The sequence below is a fragment of the Carassius auratus genome, chromosome 11 (genome assembly GCF_003368295.1).
Source record: "Carassius auratus strain Wakin chromosome 11, ASM336829v1, whole genome shotgun sequence".
NCBI lineage: Eukaryota > Metazoa > Chordata > Actinopteri > Cypriniformes > Cyprinidae > Carassius > Carassius auratus.
The window spans coordinates 17,245,492-17,270,569 of record NC_039253.1 but is presented as its reverse complement, the minus strand read 5'-3'; the positions used below and the strand labels follow the sequence as shown (position 1 = coordinate 17,270,569).

Below are 25,078 nucleotides of genomic sequence, written 5' to 3'. Positions count from 1 at the left end.
CGACTTACAAGGCATTCAAGGAATACATTTTTTATACGTGATAAACCTTGATGTTGATAGTGCAATGCTCTACCAGAATTTGTGGAACTTCATTTTACTTGCTCATTTAAAAAAAATGGTAAACATACTGTCTAAACTGTGACTTCAAAGTAGGAATGGGTAATATTTCAGTTAGTGTGTCAAAATGGCTGCTATAAAAATCATATTAACTGACAGCAAACAAAACAATGGATAAGCTTCTTTCTTATCCAACCATTACTCCTTGAGAGACTCTTCATTTAAATCAAAAGTGTTTGTAGTCGATCTAAACAGTGTTTACATAGACATACACTCCGAAAAAAGGCACCAAAGCTGTCACTGGGCCAGTATTCTTTCAAAAGGTACACCTTTTTACCTTCTTTACCCCTAATGGCTAGACATTGGTACATTGAAGGTACTCAATTTAGTACCTTTCGAAAGGGTATCGCCCCAGTTACAGCTTTTGTGTGAAAGTTGAAAAACCTACAGCCTGTTTCATCTAACAGGTTTGAACGAAATGCATATAGAAAGGGTACATTTTCACTCAAAACATATCAGGTCATAAACCTATTTTGAATGCAGCAGTTCAACATAAAAAAAATCACTTCCGTATACAGACTTCCGTACACATCTTCTAATTTTTTGCATCAGCTGAGCATATACATGCTCAATATTCACAATCTGAGTTCATACACTACCTTAGCTACTTGCTTAGTTTGTGCCTGCCGAAAAAAGGTGGTCTTGGCGGTGAAGAAGGTGAAGTCATCGCTCTCCTCATCCTGGCTGCAGTACCCACTGCTCATGCTATTGCTACCGGTCATTTGTGGGGATGGATCCAGTTTGAGGGACTCCCTACGCGGGTCTTCGGGGGACCAAACACACCATTCCAGGCTCCAGGGTTGGGAAGGGGAGGATGGGCTGGGAGAGGGGGACCACAGGCTCAGGTAAAGGGCCAGAACTCCACGTGCCGCCGGAAACAAGCGTCGAAACTTGCAGGATGACGCTCGGCGAGTGTTGCGGCAGGTATCTGATGTTCAGTTCCTGTTTCTACAGGTCACAAACAGGCAGCTGTACAAAAGCAGCTTCTCCTGATCTATTCAGCCAACAGCGTGAAGCTTTAAACACACGACTGCTTGAGATGAAAGAATTTGTCCAGTCTGGAGGAAAGCATGTCAAGCAATACAAATTGCTTGTATTGGCATCCACCAACTGGCACACAGTCACACAGTCTTGCTGCAAAAAGCGCTGAAGGTGTGAGAATGTTGCACAGACATTGTGTTGAATATCCCTTCAGCTGGCTGCGATGGATGCAGAAGTCTCCAGTCCACAGTGAGGCTGCGATGGCTGCTTGAAAGACGCTAGAAAATCAACCTGCCTCTCAGTGACTGAGTGAGCAGAGAACTGACGTACTGCACCTCCCTCCCTTCTTCTCTTACCAGCGCGCACGCTCTCTCTCTCTCTCTCTCTCTCCCCTTCTTGCTCACTCGCTCCACCATCTGTGGTTGGGTCTGTTATCTGCCTACAAGCTTACGCAAACACCCTCCTTCTTCCCCCTCCCTCCTCCACTATCGCTCTTCCTGCATGCAACTGCTCTTTGCTCAACTCAAGAGACTTCCCACTGTAGAGAAAGAGAGAGAGAAATAAATAAATGGAAAAACATAATAAACCGGAAGAGCAAGAGAAGGAGAGAGAGAGAGAGGAAGAAAGAGAGAGCTCTCTGCAAGTGCTCTTTTGGAGACTAATTTACATAGTTCCTGATATGCAAAATGCCCCTGATGGCAGGCAGCATGAATCTAGAGTATTGTTAAATGGCACTGTGACATTAATACAGGCAGGACTGCAAAAAGCATTAATATTTCGTTCAATCTGCAAAAAGTAAGGGACAGCGAATAACGAGCCGGTCATAATCACAAAATAAAAATGATTGGGGTGGTCTTGTATCATCTTGAGGAGCTTTATTTTGTGATAACTGATAAATGATGGTCCATAAATTAATTATTTTACGATGTAAGGAAAAAAGAGACTGTCTGACAAAAGTCATGAACATAGATTGGCTGCCAATTAATTATACCACTCATTAAAAAAAAATAAAAAAAAATAATAATAATAATAATAATAATAATAATAATATAAATAAAAATATTTATTTATTTATTTGTTTATTTATTTAAGGACATAATGACCAATCAAAATCAATTATTCCAAATAAAAATTATTACCATGCTGGAATTTGGAATAAATAAATAAATAAATAGACATTGTAGTAAATAAATATTAAATACTGACTTGAGTTAAACAAATTTTATAATGCAATAATTAAAGAGACCGTGGAGTCATATGAGATGCCAATTAAAAAAAAAAAAAAAAAAAAAAAAAAACTGCATGTATATAGTTTAAATTATACTGTAGTTAATTTTATAATGTGAGAGAAAAAAAAATATACTATAAAACTATACTGTCTGCTAATTAAACCAGAATGATGAATCAACCATATAGTTAGGGAAGGAAGGAATGATTATGTGAAAAAAATAAAAATGAATAATACATTTAACTGTAGATTGTTGCACTGGTCAATCAGAATCATGTCTGTTTCTTTTCTTTCCTGCACTTCATTTCTGCTTTAGCTTGTGTATTAGGCTACCATATAAAATCTCCTATTGTGTAGTGCAAATACTGATGACTAATGATAAATCAGTTGTGATGTTCCTTATTTTTAAGTCGCTTTGGATAAAAGCATCTTTTACATGAATAAATGCAAATGCAGTATTTCTGAAAGCCTTTAAAAGCCACAGGTGACTGATCATCATTACTGTTGCACGTTCTATAAATAATTCATCACACTGTAATGTCTCAGTGCTTTTTCCCTGCACAAGCCATCTACCGCTAATAGAAATATGTGGAGAGAGAAATCTTTTTGTAGTGCTTTTTACAAGGAACCTTTAATAGATATCTTTGCGATGGCCAGGAGAAGAATACGATTCCATCTAAAACAAGAAGATTGGTCACAAATTAAAGCTGAGAACACTAACACACAAACAGTGTTAATTTCGTTGACTAAATATTTTCGTCATTATTTTCGTCACGAATATATTTTTGCCGACGAAAACGAAACGAAAACTAAAATAGAAGGCACTGATGGAGACTAAAACTATGACTAAATTGATTGACATTATCGTCAACGAATAAAGGACGAGACGAAAATAGACTGTGACGAAAATCAAATCAGCAGACGGGAGAGATGCGAGGAATGAGCAAAAGAACCGGCAAAACAGAACAGACTGCATGAGAGAAGAGAACCAATCAGAGCCTGACTTATTGAGACGTGAAGCGAAGTTTTTCAGTTTTTATGAGCTCCCGGGAAGTCGGCATTCGAAGAGGTGATAGGGACTTTAAGCAACAGCCTCTGGTGGAACGGCAACGCCATTCTGCCGTTGTATTGCGCCTGCGCGAATTTAACTGCTACTTTCTGACGTTCTAATTTAACGGTCTACTACGGGAGAACAGCTGATTTGCCAGAGTCGCTACAAAGTGAGAGGTTAGGTAAATAAATGTTATGTTTTTAGACTTATTTACATCATACAATATTAAAAACTCCTCTTCTGACAAAAGATTGTCATTTAACGCCAAAAGCAATCCTTCTCTTGCTTTTTTAAATTATATATATTTTTAGATCTCAATAAATGAATTAATGCTGCGTTGCGCTGTTCTGTTTTACCGTTGCTTAGTGACTTTTACGTTCTTGGCGGCTACAGCGGTGTGACGGCAAACTTCCGGTCGCTGTAGCCGTTCCATTCGCAGCTGTTGCTTAAAGTCCCTACTGTCTAAAAGAGCGACAAAATGTCCACAGCTCACTTCACGTTTGACGACGAACAAAACAAAACAAAGTGTAAAGCACGCAGAGCGCTCATTCGTGGCAAGAACACAACCAATTTGAAAAGACATTTACAGACGAGCCACCCGGACATTTTCTCAAATGTAATTTTACAACGATGTTCTTTTGTTTATTGAGCTAAGCAAAATTGGAATAGTGCAGAGCGTAGATGTTGTAGCATTAAATATTACGAACTGAAAAGTACTGTAAAATAGCCCCTTCTTCAAATTAGATGCGAGCACAATACTAATACGTAATATCATGATAAATACATTTGATTAATAAGAAGGTTTAGTATATTTTATAATGTTCTACTTGTTGACAATATCACAAATATTTCTATATTAGTCATGTGAAACATGAATGTTCACATCCTATCATTATACATACAAATCTAGCAATATTGTAGTATTTAAAACATACAATATTGCTAGACAAATGAATACCTTATAAAATCTTGTTACTTTTTTTATCCACCTAGCTGCCAACTTATTAAATATTTACTTTAAATGTATGCACTTATTGTTCAGCTCAGCTGTAAGCTTTAAGGTCCTGGACCTAACGTTATTTTTCTTTTATTGATGGTCAATTGGCAGCTAGTTATTGTTTACATTATCATGACAGTGTTTGTTGCTGCATAAAAGCTTTTGAATCGAAATAAAGACACAGTTGTGTTGAAATAAAGTTGAATTTGTGTTTTATATATTTTGGTTAAGTTTGTTTCCTATACCAGCTGTAAAAAATTGTCTAGTAAATCTGTTATTGATTTTAGTCTTATTTTAGTGGACTAAAATACCAAGCAATTTTAGTCGACTAAAATAAGACTAAAATTAAAACAAATCAGATGACTAAAACTTGACTAAAACTAAAAAGAATTATAGTCAAAAGACTAAGACTAAAACTAAATTAAAATTTTGTGTCAAAATTAACACTGCACACAAAACTAGGCTCCAGACCAACAGAAATCATTAAAATAGTGTTACAACATTAAATGTTCCACTAGAGGTCAAAATTACAGTGACGTCTGATCTCTCTTTGCACCCATCAGGGCTTTGGTCTTAACCTTTGACCCTGACCTTGAGGGAATATGTTAAATGTGAGAACAAGACAAGAAGATTATGATGAATTACTCACCCTCGTGTCGTTCCAAACCCGAGACTTTTTGTTCAACTTCAGAACACAAATTAAGATATTTCTGATGAATTCTGAGGGCTCTCTGACTCTCCCATATACAGCAAGGATACTTACACGATCAATGCTCAGAAACATAACAAGGACGTCATTAAAATAATCCAATAACATAATCAGTGGTTCAACCGTGATTTTACGAAGAATACTTTGCGCACAAAGAAAACAAAAGTAATGATTTATTCAACAATTCTTCTCCTTCACGACTTTAGAGAGTATCGCATTTGTACACGGACATGTTGCTTACATTCAGATCGAAGCATAAAAAAACAAACAACGTATCTGCATACATACGTTGGATTATTTTAATAATGTCCTAGCTATGTATCTGAGCCTTGATCGTGTAAGTATCCATGTTGTCTATGGGAGGGTCGGAGAGCTCTCTGAATTCTTAAAAAATATCTTAATTTGTGTTCTGAAGATGACCGAAGATCTTATGGGTTTGGAATGACATGAGGATGAGTAATTAATGAAGAATTTTCATTTTTGGGTGAAGTATCCCTTTAAAACAACAAAATTCCCTATCACTCCTTTAGTGTCTAAATACAATGCAATTCCACATAGTGTTACTAGGGCATTGTGTCAGCTTAAAATTAGATCATTCATCACCTCTTCTTTCATTTGCTGCTTTCCTCAGCTTGGTTTCTCCAGCAGGGAGACGATTCCTCACAAAGGGAGATAAAAGACAAGCCACCATAAACGAGGGGAGGTTGAAAGCCACTTTGGAGTCCCCTCGTCAGCTTTATTAGATTCTCATTGAACACTGGGCCACATTTCTGCCATCATCTTTCACTACTGCAGACACTTTTCATGTTCTGAACTATATATTGAGTCCGTGCCCATAAACTCTGATGGCTGATGTGGTGCTTGAGCAGCTATGGGCATAAAAATATCATCACTACCAACTTATGACAAATTACCTGAAGCAGTGGCCTTGGGTTGCATTATCATAATCAATAAGCTGGATCACTGGAAAAGATAGAGGGGCTAGAACATGTTCGATATCCAAACCCCACGGGAAGAAGAAAGGTCCTCTTTTGGCTACTGTCAATACACCCCAATTAATTCTCACTAGAACCCAATCATTGCAAGGGGGATTATGTGATTGCCCAGAAAAAAAAAAATTATCAATACCTTAGATGGATGGATGGACGGATGGAGTGTGCAAAATCAAAGTAAAATCACCCAGACTAAAAGCATCACACAGAAACCACTAAAGTGTCCGAAATGAAGCACGGTTCCTCCTGCTAAAAATGCAGGTGGAAAGTGTCATTTGTCACTGTCAAATACAGGCTCTAAAGTTCTCTCTCTGCTGTATGAAGTATGGAGTGAAGAGGCCCATTGTGAGGAATCAGTGTGCCTGACAATGATAATGTATCTCAAACAATCAGGCCGTTTTCTCTACAGGGAAGCAGGAGGTTTTGTACTCTCCCTATATTTTCATCCTAAGCGCTCCTTCCTGTAATCGCTCTGGTATTTTACTGGTGACACATTCTGAGAGGAGTAACTGGAGGCTTGGACAGATCCTGACTCTGAACTCGGCTCTTGTTTCACAGCGGTGTTAAGTGCCGTCACGACACTCCATATGATATGTTTCTGATACCGCTACAACACCTCTGTCCCTCCCTTTTGTCCTTAGTTAAATAATGCAGATGGTCTCTGATTTCCACACTTGCTGATGACAAAGTGGGGAAACTTTGGAGGGCTCTCTATGTAACAATGCTATATTTATAACCTGTCATCATGCTGTGCCTTTGTCAGTACCTACTGTAAGTTTTACTGTACTTTAAACTTTAGTTGAAAACCACGTAATTTCCCTGAAGAGTTCCTCTTCCTCTCAACTTCCTGTGGCCGATGCAAATCAAAATCTCACTCATTTTCACCTAAAGCTTGCCAATTCTTCAGTTATGAAATTTCCCTAGCCCTAGGTAAAATGTTAACAATCTAGACTCTATTTTAATAGTTGAATTTAGTTTTTTCTTTATGATACGTCACATTACTAAAGTGAAATCAACCCGGATGCTGTTTCATGTTGACGTTAAACAGCTCATCCCCATGAACAGCCTCTCACTTCCTGTTATCTTCACACTGTCTTACAGTACCACAGAACCAGAAGACATTACATAGATTCTGTTTTTGGAATCCCACACAGATCAGTGTGTAAATGTGCCTTACTACAGCTCTCTCGGCAAATTATGAAATCAGCCCACACACATACGCATCCCAGGATCTCTTGGGTGGTTTTCAGGAATCTAAATCAAGCTGCTAAAACCAACACAGCTCAAAATCAAACTGAAAGAGAGAAAGGTATTGAAAAAGACAGGGGTGGGGGTCAAGTATACCATTCCACTTCATGACATAAGTTGTCAAGGACGCTGGAAACAGCACATACACATTGCAATGAACTATTATACGCAAGTTACGCCACATGAAACGCTACGCTGACACGACAGACCTGTTAAAATACCCGAAGATGGCACTTGCAAATACATGTTTCTATTTCTACTGAACTTCACATGATATCTCCAGCTGCTGTGGTGCTTTAAGGGGGCCGCAGTGCATGCGACACATAAAAAGTGTGTTTGCTGTGTGTGTCTGTGCATGTGTAAACACCCGAGGACAGGAAAAGGAAGTGTACGAGAGATGACAACAGCCTATCTTCACTACTATACAAAAGTCAAAGCCGATGAAACACCTCCAGCAGCTGGGGAAACAAACCCTCAGCACAAGGTCTACAGCACTTTCACAACCAATAAATGACAAGAAAATTAAACGGTGTCTCTGAACTAGCATATTCATTTCTTGTTTGTGCCTGATGTTGCAGAGACTCACCCAAAGAGACCTTCGGGGGCTTTCAGATCAAATTGAAACTGAAGGGATAAACAAGACCTCAGGATGGAGCAGTTAATGTTACCGAGGGGCAGTGAGGCTAACAAAACTGAGAGATATTCTACAGCTAACTGTGAGAGAGTGCAAACAGGGCTAATGTTTTGAGGCCACGGGGACATGAGGGCCAGCGCACTGTGCCTGCATGATATAAGGATATTAGGGTAATGTGCATGAAGAACATTTTGTATTCTCATGAAACAATGACAAAGAGAGAGAGAGAGATTTAAGGGTTGTGAAACATACTAAATAAGAGAAGTGTGAAGTGAAGTATGACAGGAGTGCGTTTAGAATATTCAAAGGAGTTTTTTTAATTAGCCCACTGATTAATAATATATTCTCCTCTCATAGCTGTTACTGGGAATAATAGTTTATATACAGACATAAATTACACTTTTTCTCTTTTAGAATTCAGATTAATTCAGTAAGGAGAAATACTAATGTAGACAATTTTAAATATTAAACCTTTAATGTTCCTTTAAAAATGAACATTTCAAATTTTCACTGGACCCTGGAAACTACTGCAGCCCGAAAAACAGGAGGGAAGCTTAACTTTTCTAATAACGTTTATTACTAAAGCGCCAAATCAGCATATTAAATGATTTTTCAAGAATCATGTGATATTGAAGACTGAATTAATCGTCAATGAAAATTCAGCTTGACTATCACAAGTAAAACCAAATAAATGCAGCCTCTGTAAACATTAGAGACTTCTTGAAAAAAAAAAATAATAATAAAAAAACACAGGCAGAAAATGGCAATATAAGAACAAAAGTGCTTGCCAAGCCCAAGAGTTATCTTGGCAAATGCCCTTGAGATTCACACACACAGACACACACACAAATCTCTGTGATTCATCTACATAAGGTCAGTGGTCCTCCCCCCGGGTTCCTGGTGCTGGTGTGATTCTGAAAGAGCTCTGTTTAAATAAATGCTTCTGGCTACAGAGGTTTGTACAATCCCTGAAGCCAATGAGGGGGTGTCTAGCTTCTGTTCAGGCTGTAATTACATTGTGAGGCTGTCTTTATGAGCTATCTGCATTTCCTGTTCATGTCCAAAGCCTGTCTGTTTGCAGAACGCCACATCTCTCTGGAGTGTCTAAATGGCAGTAAAAACAACTATAATACAATTTATTGCAGTGTCACAGGCATATGGGCCAACGAAGGCTTTTATATGTACAAATTAAGTTACTTGTACGTCTCATCTTTTTTGTTGCAAAATATACTCATTCAGCCTTTGTAATGGAGGAATTCACATGCAATTCCCACTGAACAGTTGTGAATAATAAATCTGCCCCGTGTGGTGAAGTCTGGAATGACAGACAGCTATAAATGGTCATTGTGAACAATGCAACCTTATCTTTTATTGCATGAAGCTGCATCAAATCAGTGACACAATCTGTAGTTCACATGACCAAAGCCCGGCCTTATGCGACGAGACGACTAATGTGAATTTCATTTCCGTTGAGAAATAACCATAATGCCCTCTACTGACAACTCACCATTCAACAGCTTTCAATCTCACTGACAGCACAGGCCAGCTGGGTTTGCTCTTTTCCGGACTTAGAGGAGATGGGAACAGACAGGAGGGGCCTCATAAATAAGATGGATACACTACAAGGGACGGAAAAGCTTTTTCCACTAATGACTACTCGGACAATATAAAAGCTCTGAGAGAAATAGTCTATTGGATGTCCGATTGGCCTCTAGGTCATACCGTTTTGACCTTTTGGTGAGCCATCATATGCTTTGAAGAGGATGGGCTCAAGTGTATGCCTCTGTGTGCGTTTTGCTGAAGACAGTGTGCCCCTGCTGCTCTTCCTCAGTCCCAACTGTGCTGTCACTTCCTGTGTACCTGGGACTAAACTCGCTGCCACTGTAAAACGCAGCCAAGCATCAGAGAGGCAGTTAAGCATGTGCTAATGTGTCCCAGCCAAGCAACCCAGGGAGGATCACATTCAGCTTCTGCTTCATCCATTGCACATCACTGCATAATTGTATGCTCTCTTTCTAAATTTGTTTCACTTTACAAAAAGTATGCCGCATCACAAAAGTTTCAATATATTACTACATGACATTCCAATGTTATGTGTTTGTTTTTTAAAATATACAATTATACTATTCCTTTTTTTTTAAATACATAAAGTACTTATAAAAAAAGCATGGTAAAGGAATATGGCAATAATACCATGGTATATTATGTCAAAGTACCACAATTTTACTGTTTTATGATACCATCAATATGGAAGCCTGTTTTGCTTTATAGCAAACGATAACTAAAGGAACAGTGAGATAAAATTTTAAAATAAGAATTTAAAGTGACAGTTCACCCCCAAAAAATTTATTCTGTCATTTACTTCTCACCCTCATGTCGTTCCAAACCTGTAAGACCTTTGTTCATCTTCGGAACACAAATTAAGATATTTCTGGTGAAATCCGAGAGCTCTCTGACCCTCCCATAGACAGCAATGGAACTACCACGATCAAAAGGAGAAAAGGAAGTGGTTTAATTTGTGCACATGCACAAAAAGTATTCTCATAGCTTCATAAAATAAAGCTTGAACCACTGTCACATGGATCATTTTAACAATGTCCTTACTATATTTTTGGGCCTTGAACGTAGTTGTGTTGCTGTATTTGCAGGGTTGGAAGCTCTCGGATTTCATAAAAATATTGTTGTTCTAGAGATGAAATTTGTGTTCTAGAGATGAAAGCTCTTGCGAGTTTGGCAGCAAATTCTATTTATTTCGCTTTTCTAACTATGCATGATAACATACAGTACTATCAGTGACCTAAATAAAACAGCCTTGTGACCCATTTTTGGTCCACCAGATGGGATGAACAGTCTCTATCAGTTCTGTTTCCTTGTGTTTCTCTATAGTGAGGAGCTACCTCTTATAGTGTGAACACAGCAATAATAGCTAAGTGAGAGAACTTACCGTCTCCTGAGGGTCTTTGGCACCGGGCCTCTGTGGAGCGGGGGTAGACGAATCCTCCGTCGGCTGATCTAGTTGGTTGCAGTCCAGCTGAACAAGCCCCTGACACTCCAAATGACATGTGTAGCTGCAGTCTGGAGGCCAGAGACAAACAGGACACACACAGTCACTAACAGCCATGAAGCACACGACAAACAGCACAGATTAGAGAGCCGATGAGGGCTGGCAACTCTCTTTCACCTCCTTTAAAAGAAAAGGACTTGAAAGGGATGGAGGAGGACTGGGTCATGTGTTTTATTTACTGTAAATGTCTGTGTCAGCGTGAACACAGAAGCCTTGAGAAAAATCGACTGGAGCTGGTGATGATAAACTGACAATCTGCATGTTGCAGACATCTGTCCCAGACACATGCTCCACAAACTAGAGACAGCAAAGATTCTTCAGAATGAACAGTGACAGTGTCTCATTTACATTAGACAGAATGTCTGGTGTATCCTCCACATAAACATTAATTATAAGAATGAATTCAGTCATGTGCTCAGTTAAACAGTGCCTTATTCATTCACTCTCAAATGACTTGACCCCAAGATAGAGGTTTATAAAAATCAGAAGACCTTATTTAATTTATTCCGTGCCAACTATAGCAGCTGTAACCATTATTTCATTGACATCAATTGCGCTTTTTGACATAGTTGTTGTGTGTGGTGCCATCTAGTGGACGTCGCATATAATAGAATGCACCGTTTGCACAGGAGGAAGAGTGACTTGATGAATAATGGAATCTTCTCTTACACTTTATTATTTCTTAAGAGATGCATTTTAATAATAAAAAATAAAACAAAAAATTGCCTATATATAATATTGACATAAAATAAGAATTTTATAATGTAATAATAATAATAATAATAATAAAAAAAATAAAATAAAATAATACACATACATTTAACTTGGAAAAAAATATATAAATAGAATTAAAATCTAATATAAAAATTAACTGGTGAATGCATATAATATCAAAACTGATTAAAAAATATAATATAATACCATATATATATATATATATATATATATATATATATATTCTCAATTGGATAACAATCATGCTTCACAAGATCAATCGTTAGATGGCGCCACTGTACCAACATCTTCAAAGGTTAACGGAGGCCAATGAAATGAGGTTATTAAAGGACTGGAACAGACAGCTGCTGTTTAATTTTTGCCAAGAAACATTTCATTGACACTGGGGTTCATTTTTTCCTCCCATAATTGCCCATCTAGTGAACTTTTTCCACATATTTGCTTTTGAAACTAGCACATTTTATATTAAAAAAGCTGATGCAACCTGCCCTCATCATCTTAAAATCCCCATTAGCATCATAAGAGAGATAATAAAATGAATAGCACAGGTAGTAAATTCAATAGCTCGAAAGCACTCTGAGCATCTATATTCACTGCTCAGAGCCATACAGTAACCAAGGAAACGACACTGCACCACTGAATCTTCTCCAGCACAGGCTGACCGTGATTTTACACGACATGGTGTCCTGCAGTGAGGCTGCAGTGTCATATATATTCTATAAATAGGCTAGTCTGTGGCCAACAACACAAAGTGCTTTAGTGATAATGGCATAGAAATGGCTTGTTGCTTTTACAGTCACATGATAACAAACTGACTGAGGTATATCGGTCTCTACACACAGCAGGAGTGACAGACATCAACAGTGAATGCTGACTGATTATCAGCGGGTTGATTATCAGAGCCAAACACATTGCTACTGTCATTGTGGAAGAGCAGGGAGGTGCAGTTCACGCTGGAAGAAGATTGCGAATGCAAAGAGTCTCTACACAACACAGATAAGTCGCATGGAAAATGGATGTCATGTTCGATGGTCTGTCACCACAACACTGGCCAAATATAAATCTTCAGGGGAGTGTTGAAAAAGAGTGTCCAAACCAAACAGAATGACTCAGGGCCAGGAAATGCATTATGGGAGGAGGTGAGGCTTCCGTCCGGTTCTGACTTGCACCTTAAACCTAATATCAGCAATGCGCTTTAATGCAACACCCTGATAACTTTACACAGCAATGACTATTAAATAAAAAACCTGACACATGCAGCGGCAGTCAGGTGCCATGGGTCATCCTGCAAAATGAGTGCCTTCTTTTACATGTGTAAAAACTACTAAGTGTTTAAAATAATACACAATTCTGTTATATAGAATGAGCCTCAACAAAATATGGGTCAAATACTTGTGTTGACGTTTAAAGGAACATCTCGCTCAGAATTGACCAAAGAGTTTCTATATTTTTCCTATTTAAAACTTGACTCTTCTGTAGTTATATTGTGTATAAGACCGACGGAAAATGAAAAGTTGTGATTTTCTAGGGCTAGGCTGATATGACTAGGAACTATACTCTCATTTTGGCGTAATAATCAAGGAACTTTGCTGTAGTACCATGGGTTCAGCAGGCGGAGTGATATTACGCTGCGCCTGGAAATAGTCCCCAGCAACTCTGCTACTGCTGCAACTACACAAACTAGCTGGGGACTATCTATTCCTAGCCATATCGGCTTAGAAAATCTCAACTTTTCATTTTCTGTCAGTCTTAGTACACAATATAACTTAAATCAGAAAAATATAGAAAATCTTTGGTCAATTTTTACCCAAATGCTAATGGTCTAATCAGATTCAATAATCTATGCTAAGCTAAGCTAAATGTGCTACTGCCAGACCCGGAGATCAGCTGAATTAATTCAAAAACTGTAAAACTCAACTGTTTAACTCTAAAAAGTGGATTGTTCCTTTATCAGCATGTACAGACAAACTAGAAATCAAAACACTTTGATTTCAGTAGTATCAGTTTATAGTCAATTCGGGACAAATCTAAATGTCCCGAACAAGATTGGAGGTTTACAACAGCCAAATCTTCTTTGAAACTCTTTAGATGAGGTAATTAGTGCCACAGGACGCTCCCAGAGCCCATGTCTTTTCCTTCAAACTGTGCTCACATATGCTCCCCTCCATCATCACATGTCCTTACTGCAGTGCGGTCTGAACCCCCTAAACCTGATTAATCTGAGGAGAGTGCAGCCAACCGCTAATCACGTCACCTTCTGGGGTTACAGACCGAAGAACTGTAAAGAGATTTAACACGTCTCTTTTGTATGTGCTCTCAGTGTAGAAGATTATACAGTGTGCATGATTCACCAATAATGGACCAGACAGAATATGACTGGCAGGTATACCATCATCTGTCTGGAATCTGAAATCACTCCCAAACAAAAATCAATGAAACTCAATAAAACATCCACATTTTCAGATTTAGTTCATACTATTTCCCAAGCAAGGATTATTTAAACCACCATTCATAAGTCTGGATTTAAAAAAATCTAACATTTTTAATTATTTTCTTAGTAACGGCTGTTGAAAAAACATACACAAACCACATATACCATGTAATTATTACAAATTTTTATTAAATTAAATAATCTTCAGTATTTGTTTTTACTGTGTGTTGATCAATTAAATGCTACACTGATAAACAGTATACATTCATTTCTTTCGTGTTTTAGTGTTTCTACACTTTTTGAATGCATTTTATTGCGGTTTTATTTTGCATGCATTATTTTGCATGATTTAAAGTACATCAAAGTGACAATAATGAAACAACTTAAATTAAAACATGCTTAATTTGGGGTAATCTAAATATGAACAATGCAACAATGGATTTTAAGTAAATAAAATTGCACGCACACACACAAAAACTGAAGATATGTAAATGGAAAGTTCACTGTTAATAAAAAAAAAAAATGGTGAACTAAAAAAATAGGGACTACTTGAATGCATGTAACAAGTACAAACATGCCTACAGCTTGCCTTCTAAAATCTGAAATCCTGATGTCCATGGGGGAAAAAAATTCCATGCATAATATATTTGTCAAACACACTCATGTGGAGAAAAATCTAATAAACACTCCATTCATTTTTTTCCAGAGGCACATCAAATCGTGACCCTAGAGTATTTGTTTAGCCGCAGAGCCTGGGGTCATTGCTAGAGAAACCCCATGGATAGAGCATTGCAGCATAGTTTACATAACCTGGGAATGCTGCAGTGCTGCTATAAAACATGAGTGCTGGTGACAGCCGAGGTCAAACTCTTGTCTTTGCCACATTAAACAATGTTTAATCGGCCATTTGAGGAATGTCCTCCGTTCGAGAGGTCAAATACGCATCTCTGGGCCTGTCCCTTTAAAACATCACTTCCCATTTACACACACAGTAGTCACATCCTCTTTGAGTTAACCATGTCTGCTGATCAGTAGAAACATTTCAGTTGTTTAGCTGGAAAAGCTGCCAAACTCCCCTCCGATAGCTGGAATGTAAGGGGGAGTTTATAGAGGGAACGAGAACACTGATGCCTTTTTGTCCCTCACGCGCCTACTCCGCTCCTACTTTCCTTCTGACATTTCTGATCTCCCCTTCTCTTCCATACATCAGCATTTTTCCACCTCAGGAGTCACAGTTCCCTCTCAGAGTCACGGCTCATATGCACCCCAGCTGTACGCACCTCCTACAACCTCTTTCACTCTCTGTTTCTCAGATTCTGCATCTGTCAGCAGCAGCATTTTCTGCATTTTCTTTCTCATCTTGCTGAGCATCTTTTTCTATGATTCAAGCATGCCCTTTATAACAAAAGTGAAGTTTCACTTGGCTCATTTGGATTTTTGTAGAGGGAACCAGAAGTGTGGTGGCATACAAAAACGTCATCACTGCACTACTCTATTCACACACAACATAGCAACATATTCCAACAACCTGGTCCCAGTGAAACCTATCTGACTGAACCCTGTAATTTGAGCCTAAATTAATGTTTCTAAATTGGAAACCGGCACAAAAACTCCAACGAAGAGACACAAACACAGCAGCAGTTTAAATGAAACACACTAGTTCATTCAAACAGCATCAAATGTGCTAAAGTAAAGAACCTTTCTGTAGACTCCCATACAATGACCTCTCTTTATCAGAGGCTTGATGAGTGTGAAGGGTTTTAAAACGTGAAGCTCTATTATATTGAGCAAGCATAGACATACTTTACCATTCATAGACAACCCTAGGGATAATAGTTCTGGGTAATTGGTGGGTATTTAGTCTGTATTTAAACTGAACAGATCTCTTCTGTCTTAACAGAGGCCTCACAACAAAAATCGCTCGAAATCTCAAGACTAAGTTTTGTGCAATTCTACAATAATTTACTAAATGCAAAAAGAGGCATTTACTAAATGCACTGATGTTAAAATTAGGGCCTGATAAGCAGATAATTATTTTAATGTTTAGAACATTTTGGCAGTATACAAATAAATGGAGATACAAATAATAAATACGATAATAGTGTACTGTAAATAAATAAATAAATAAAATTTCAGTCTTTCTACTTCACAGTTTCATGCTTTATTCAATGTTTTTAGATTTTTTTATTAGTGAATTTCTTTATCCATTTTTAAGTGAAAATTGTTAATCCTATATCATTTTTTCTCATATCGTCCAAATAAAAATTATAATTAAGTGTTAAATTAAGTGTCCTTAAACTATACGTTTTAAGAACAGGGGACATGGGCATGTATAATCTTTAAAATAGTATATGTTACTGATGTATCTGCATCTGTTACTGTGTCTGCATTCCTATTTGCTTATCTATTGTTAACTCTGATGTGGATGAAAGAAGTCAAATCACTTTTTAGACACTCATTAGTTATCCAGCTGGCACTGACTTAAATTCTCTTCTTACTCCTCTTCACATCACTACATCCATCCATTCTCTCACAGACACTTGTTGTCTTCCCATTTACACCCATACTCATATTCATACTGATGTTGAAATACATGTAAACATATTAATGCTTCATTCAACTGACATTCAGAGACTACACACTTTGAGTCTTCCTCTCTTTATTCTTCCAGGATTCCTCTCATTCTTTTTCTCTGTTTCTCTTTCATTCCTCATTTTATTGCCTTACTTCACAGCTTTCTTGTTTCTTCATTTTGTTTTCTATATTAACTCTACTTTATATACTAACATATATTAACTTCTATATGTTAATTTTCTATATTAACATGTTACTTCTTCCCCCCGACTCTCCACTTGTATAAATTGTTGTCCGAAAATTCTAAATGTGAAAATTTGGAATTCAAATTCCCATAAAACTTGGAAAATCAAACTAATAATGAATAAATGTGTATTTTATTATTTTATATATATATATATATATATATATATATATATATATATATATATATATATATATATATATATATATATATATTATTTTTTTTTCTTTAAACCTATATCAAAATGTTCTTTTAGTTCCTTGTTCTTATTAGAATAATGCAAGAATTATTTTTATCCAGGGAGGAATTAACCCACAGTAAAAAAAAAAAAAATATGTCTGGCACTCTTTGTTTATACCCTATTAATACATAATGAATATAAATAGCCCCATTCCATTAATGCTTAGCTTAGGGAAAGTTAGGCCTACCGAGGTGTAATGTATCGACAGTGAAAATCAGGATGTTTTGTCTTGTGAAGCATGGGAAAACCTTTTAGATGCTGAAAGAGCACTAAAATCCAATCTAATGGATTTAATAAGCTGCACGGGTCAGGTCTCCGGGGTTCTGAGCACATGCGACCGGCACAGCCTCACATGTACAGCTAGCTTATTCACAGAGGAGGTCAATTTCAGCCTGACTACAGTACACAGTGAGTGGGAAACTGCCAATTTAAACTGAAAGCAATTGTGAAGGGTGGATCGCTAGTGAACATAAAGAAATGTGTGTCTAATGTTTACTTTGAACACGGATGCTGAAAAAGTATGAATACAGACAGGTTTGTTTAGGGTCTTATCAGCATTTCACAGCCAAGCTTTCACAATCCAGCTCATATGCGAAGATTCGGCGTCAATCTGAGCTGACAGAATACTTCTATGCTTCAATCATATCTACAGTTCTGTTAAGCGTAGACATAATGGCTCACTAGATGAAGGTCTTTTGGCCATGTTCACACTGCAGCTCATTCTGGCCAAGAACAATTTACTTAAAAAGAAAAAAAAGCAACACTCAAGAAGTAAAGGGTCCATCCAAAGGTTATTTAGCATTTATGTGGTGTTTAGCAGGTTTGTGTGAAATAGATTGTGCTACAATTTTAGACTGACAGGAAAAAAAAAAAAACGTAGGTAAAAACTATGAAATATAAAGCATTTGAGTGAAGTTATTGTGCATGTGTGTGTGTGTATAGAGAGAGAGAGAGAGAATAATAAAGGCCTTCTGAAGCGATGCGCTTGTGTATGAAGAATATCCATATTTAAAACTTCTAGCTTCTAGAGATTGATTTATAAAGTTTATTTATATATGGATATATTATTTCAGAGGGCCTTTATTAACCCCTGGAGCCATGTCGAGCACTTTCTTTGATGGATGGACTTTATTATTCTTCAGAATCTCTACCACTGCTCACTGCCATTATAAAGCAATTGGAGCAGCCAGGACATTTTTAATATACCTCCGATTGTAATCGTTTGAAAGAGAAAAAGTCATATACACCTAGGAGAGCTTGAGGATAAGTACATTTGGGTGAACTGTCCTTTTAAATCCTGATTGAGAAGTTGGTTATTTACTTCATGACATGTAAACTTCACACCGCCCGCTGCTGATTTCTGTCTCACTCAGCGTGTGTCATCCACAGCAGTGCGTCAGTGTGTGCGGGAGCTGATGGCTAACGTCATCATGAAGATAGAAGGGTGAGAAAAGTGCTGCCATCATCTCATGTACTCATCAACTCATTAGCATTTCCGAACCAGAGACTAGAAAGGCTCATATTTGCCAAACAGCTTTAGTGCTAATTGGATTGGCCGTGACTTAGAAAGTGAAGTCTACTGGGAGTTAAGAGCCAGATGTGATGCCATTATCAGAACACTCAGTCTGTAGTTCAGCGCTGACACTTTAAATGTTACTACAGGCTATGTCCATGTCAATAAAAGAGCACTGTTATTAAAACTTAAACACACAGGCCATCACCTGCACACGTGAATCCATCAATCTCCACTAAACACTTTCTTCGAAACTTCGAAAAAGAAGAAGTGTCATCAGTGTAGCTTTCTTTTTATTCAAGTATGATAACAAGTGAATAGAAGGGAAGTTAACTTGCACTAAAGCAGATCACTTTTTATTCATTAGGCTGGTGTACTGTATCCCAGTCTCCGTCTACTCAAAGAGGCATTCCGGTCCAGATCAATGGGAAATTCAATTTCAACTCCCTTGGCTTCTGATCAAAACGTCATTTTGCCAAAAACAGCACTGAGATCAAATTCATCCACTGATGCCTGGGTGTCTAACTTGAAATAGAGACGAGAATCCGTATGATATGATACATTGGGTCAATTCGATTCCACAAACACAACGTAACACAGACAAACTTACTAATATTAATAAGTGGTTTTTAGGGAAAGCCAATACTTGTAGTATTAAACTTCAGTACTTATATCAATGTGCTAAAGATATCAATGATACCTCAAAATGGGTAGTTTTTTATTCTATTACTTTGTAAGAGGTATCCCAAGATATCACCCCAAACTCCTAAATAACACGCCAAACCCCATAAAAACCTCTAGAGTTCACTCAGAAATCTCAGGCATCTACATAGCAACATGTTTTCAACCATTCAAAATGGTGAAGCAGCTATTATATAACCACACTTGAGCAAATTTTGTCATTTTGTTTAGAAAATGTAAATTTATTTTGCATTCGGTTTCTGAAAAGGATCAGGTAAATCTGGAGTTGAAACAGTGGCTATAGCACAACGAAGAATTATCCTGACTCCATGCATATGCATGATTACATTGCACTCTGTCTGCCTGGTTTACTGGCACGTTCTAGAACCACAGAAGCTTTTAGAGTTACAGATCGATGTCTATTCAGCACATGAATGGATAACAATAGATACAACATGAGAGAGAAAAGGAAACCCAGAGGGAAAGAAAGAGACCAAGAGAGCAGGAAAGGAGAACGAGAATGTGATGCGGCAACAAGAACAGAACAAGGCTATTTAAGGAAGGTGAAAGCCACTGCGGAGCTCAGTGACTGAAGCCTAATTGGACAGGTCTAGTCACAGAGGATAAAAGTACATTAAGATCGAGTCTCACATTCACTTACTAACCCAAACCCCATTCTATCTCAGCCCCCCCCCCCCCCCCCCGTCCACATATTTCTCATCTTTCGGACTCAAGTTACCTGATAACATGAGGGTCCCGCTACTGCTGGAGCGCCGCAGCATGCGGAGGCCCTCGGACCAGGAGCGGGACTTGGGCAGGCGGCGGAAGAAGCGTCCCAGGCGCTTGGAGACCTGTCCGAAGCAGGCGCTGGCCACCGCCTCCTCCGTCCTCATCTCCGGCAGCATGACCGCCGCTATCTGCGGCCTGTTGCGGCCATGACCCCAGTGCCACCACTGCGTCCCGCTCCAGGTGCTGGTCCGTGAGCGGCCTCCGTCCCGGCTGGGGCTGGGCGCCTGTGGCTCCGTTGTGTCGTGGTGTGGGCTCCCTGCGCCAGTCGCTCCTGTGTGTCCACCATCGCAGGGCTGCGCTCGGTTTTGTGTTGTGCACTGAACGCCCCCCCTCCTCTCTGCCTTTCTGCCACCCTGCACCCCTACCCTCTGACACAATCGCCCCCTCCGCTGACTGGTGGTACTCTCTCTCCTGTTCTGGTCTCTCTGCGTCCGTGCTCCTGTTTTTCTCACGCAGTGCAGAACTTGTACCAGCTCAGACTGCACCCACTCATCTTGCTCTCCGCAGCATGTTTTTCACCGAATCCTTAAAGGCACAGCCGCACTGCTCTCCTGCCTCCTACTCTCTTTTTCCTCTCCCTCCCTGTCTTCCTCCCTCCATCTCGATTGATCAGTCAATCTCTCTCTCTCTTTGCCTCTCTCCTGTCACTCTGTGCCATCATGCCACTTCCTGTGTGAGAATACAGTCCCGCACTTTGAGAAACCTGTTGTCCTGAAGGACCCCTCAAGTTCTTAACATGTTAGCCCTCCACTCTACACCTTCCTCATTTCCTCTAGTGTATATCTATAAATACAGAGAATTGAGAGCAGTGTCTTGCTCCATTTCTTTTAACAACAACTATAACAGCATCAATAAATGTTAACCTACATTTGGGTGACCTCAATAAATCACCTTGCCCTCATGTTCAATTCAGACATTCAGATGTTAGATTTTCCAGAAATTAATTCATATTAGTGATCCAATACCTCATATTCCAAATTAAAGAGTCAGAGGTTTGGTTATGCCAAATTAAATCCATATGAATTAGCTAACACCTAAATAATGTACCTTATATTTCAATTTAGAGATTCCGAACTTTGATGATACATAAATAAGAGCATATTAATAAATCACCAAGCTCATTAATGCACCTCATATTCAAATTCAGAGGTGGGATTATCCAAAAAATAAATGCATTTTAATCACCTAATAGCTCACAAATGCACCTCATGTTTCAATTTCAATATATAGAGGTTTGGTTGACATAAAATAAAGCATTTTATTGATTTTGGCTAATATCTAAAGCCCATTAATACACCTAATATTCAAATGTATAGGTTTAGATTTTGGATTTTCCCAAAGTACATAAAATACATCTGAGTTATCTAATAGCTCAATAATGCACCCTGTATTTCAATTTAGAGGTTGTAGTATATTATTGATCAAATATCAACAAGTCAATGGATCTCATATTCCAATTTAGAGATTCAGAGGTATCGTTTTTCCAACATAAATTCATATGAATTAGCTAAGAAATCCATAGCCTATATAAATGCATTCAATAAAGAGATCCAATACCTCAATAATGCATTTCATATTCCAAGTTATAGATTCAGAAGTTAGGTTATCACAAAATATAGCCTATTATTGATCTAATATATAAACAAGTTTAATAATGCACGTCATATTCCAATTTAGAGATTCAGAGGTTTGATTATTGTAAGGGTTTAATGAGCGAAGGCTTGAATAACATACCTAACCTCAATACATCTCATCTGCATCATGAAACAACTGATTTACATTTACAAAGCAAGACTTGCCACATTTAACCAAATAATTCCCGTTTTAGCCAAAACCTAGAACAAATGGCAAGCAATACATATTTTGCTTATAATTTGCTTTGCAGATAATAGATGGGGTGGCACATTTCCTGCTGTCCTCACCCCATGTCTTCCAAAAGAGAGAGCGAGTCTGAGCGAGATAGAGATAGAGGTAGAGAGAAGTAGCCAAGGAGGGCAGCCTAATTATAGCCTAAGATAACTCCCGACGGTTCTGTCATACTTTTGCGTACTAACTCGCTCCTCCTGTTCAGCAATAACTGCCCCATACACCCATCTCAGACCTCATTAACACATCTTTACTTCACACACACACGAAACACAGCCCACTCTACACCTCCAACTCAAACTAACTGCCTGATACTAATATCAAACCAATGAGGCCTTCACGCACTAGCTGCCTATCCAACCCCTGAATACTGTGAAGTCACAGTCCTCAAACAGGAAGTGATGATTTAACAGCCCCAGTCCATCTGTCGCTTGAGGTGAATGTTGTATTGAAAAAGTAGACAAAGCTTCTGCTGTTTAACCGTGTATTTCAACAAGGATAACTCTGTGCACACATAACCACTTAAACATCTACAGAACGAATAGCACGTTTTCAATGGGTTTTTGTGGTGCACCCAGTCGAGCATGTGCCAGGGGTTTGATTTAGTTAGCAAAATTGAGAATTGGGGAAGCAGCCAACTTGATTTACAAGTTTTCATAACTGAAAAAAAAAGGGAAATGAATGGCAACGAGATGTAAAAGCTATAAATGTTTCCATTTCACTTGAAAGAAAAGACAGCCTATCATAACGCAGACATCTCATATTTCCCTCCTAATAATGTAATAATACCTTCTTTTTTTACATTTATGAATGGATGCAGAACTTCCAAAAGGTGAGAAAGTAAACAACACATTACATCTACTCAGCAGCATCCCTCTTCCTCGTCGAGGCCACAAAGAAAACATTCCTCTTTCTAGTATTACAGTGTGTCTGAAACTTTTAATTAAAAATCAATCCGATTTCTGACTGGCATCCATAAGCTATAATCCATCTGCAATATGGCTAAAAACAGTTGTACTCCAGCATGGATTATGGACTGCTCAAAGGCAGACAGGCAGCATCCCTCCATTGCGGACGGATATGTGCTGAATTGGGTGGGGGAGGTTGCCAAAAACCCAGCCAGATTAGACAAATAAAGCCAGACTGAAGATGAGGCAGAGAGCAGGTAAGACTGATGCTTTGAGACAGGCCCATGCAGTGAGGGACGCTTTTTAAGACACTCTGAGTCACACTAGCAGGGAGGTGGAGGCTACCTGAGGAGAACTCACTCATTCTCCATGACTAAACCTTGAGACCTTGTTTAAACCTGCCGTGACTCCGTCATATAATATAATCCAGAAACAGAACTTTATTTAGCCATGCATTTGTGCAATCGAGAACTAATGAGGTTTCAGGTTTTGACAGTGTATGTTGGCAGAGCAAGAAAGAGCAGCCTTAGAGGAACATTTTATTGTTCAAAGGATATTCTTTTACCGCTCAGGAGATTTCATAGATATTCCAGATATGTTTCTCACAATTCCTTGAATTTTAAATGAGAGTATTGTTTATATATGATTAGAGAATATATTGGGGTGGGGGTGGGGGGTGGTCAAAAATGTGGAAACATCCAACAATATCCAAAAAGCTATGCAGATTGGTCCAAAATTATTTAACAGGGTGCAATTAATGTAAAAAAAAAAATTAAATGTCAGATCTGGTAGAAATGGCTCCCCTTTAAAACAACAATTGTTTTCTATATATAAAGAATTATTAAAAATAATGTGTACCAAATACCACAGATCAAATAATCTAGGAAGAATCTTATGAGAAATGTTTGAAGTCATATTTAAAAGTAATTTCTTATTGTATATTTTTGTATTTTGGTTTCTTGTCCAATGAGTGAAGTGCAAGAATGTTAAAGGCATAGTTTATCCAATAATGACTTACTTTCTTCTGAGAATCAGGTGACTTTAGCAAAAGTCTCCATTTGTTCACTTATGAATGGTATTGTTATCTAAGAGAAACAATTGATTTAATAAATAGACCTAATTTGTGATTTTTCTTTACTTTGGAAGAGAGTAAGATCACAAAGGAACCGTTTATAGGCGAATGTAACCACTGATGTTTTCCGACTGCCTCTTTCATTCAGTGTGTATACTGTAATTACGGGGTGTGTGAACTAAAATGGTGATCTGTAGTAGTCAAGACGCTCCATCTTTAGCCGTCTGCACCACCGCAACCTCTTAAACACACCATTTGCCAGCATGCTCCAAGATATTTCTAAACAAAAAAAGCAACAATTACAAACTACAATGTTGTGCTTTAACCATGGTCATGTGCAATAACTCTGCTAGGGGCATCTCAACATACTAGAGAAAAGAAACCAATGCTTATGTTGGAGGCATATCAGGACATGCTCTTGGAATGCTACACACACACACAGAAAAAAAAACATGAACTGAAAGTGGCAAAATTTAGAATTTGGAAATCCCCAATGTATCCCACTCTGATTCTTACTGACAAACCACAACAAAACTACCAGGAAAAAATTACACCCAATCCTGGCATTCACAGTAAAGGTTGAGGAAAAAGAGGAACAAGTGTTTAAAACTCACGTGGTTTCAATGAAAATGGTGGAACTCAATGAAATGTGATAAGGTCAGGAGCTTATGCAAACACACTTTAATGGCTCAGTAGATACAACATTCTGCTCGACTGGCTATGCTGTTCCTTTAAGTACAATTCTGTTATCATTTACACACCCTCATGTTGTTCTAAACCTGTGTGACTTTCTTATACAAAGCACAAAAGAAGGTATTTCGAAGAATGTTTCAACTATTTTAATCGATTCAATTGGCTATTATGGTCAAAAAATACTAGGTGACCTATGTCTTTAAAGGGACTATTTATAAAGAAAACTAATAAAGAAAGGACTAAGGGAGGTTTAAAGAGACGCCCAAATATGACTTTTCCCTGCACTATAAGGGCAGAACAGTCATTGGGG

General features: G+C 38.2%; 1 protein-coding gene across 3 annotated transcripts in view; it reads right to left on the bottom strand.

Annotated features, from left to right (window-relative positions):
* The window catches only part of rassf5 (Ras association domain family member 5), a 36,076-nt gene that overhangs the window by 8,151 nt on the left and 2,847 nt on the right, over positions 1 to 25,078 (bottom strand). The window contains exons 1-2 of one of the 3 annotated variants that reach the window (XM_026275825.1): positions 20,180 to 20,823; positions 10,902 to 11,032 (exon numbers count right to left, since the gene is read on the bottom strand). In XM_026275825.1, coding sequence (XP_026131610.1) covers positions 10,902 to 11,032; positions 20,180 to 20,345 — 297 coding nt within the window. In that variant the 5' untranslated portion in view covers positions 20,346 to 20,823. Of the gene's footprint in view, positions 1 to 716; positions 1,478 to 10,901; positions 11,033 to 20,179; positions 20,824 to 25,078 lie in introns of those variants that run through there. The other 2 variants (XM_026275824.1, XM_026275826.1) reach the window with 2 other exon arrangements.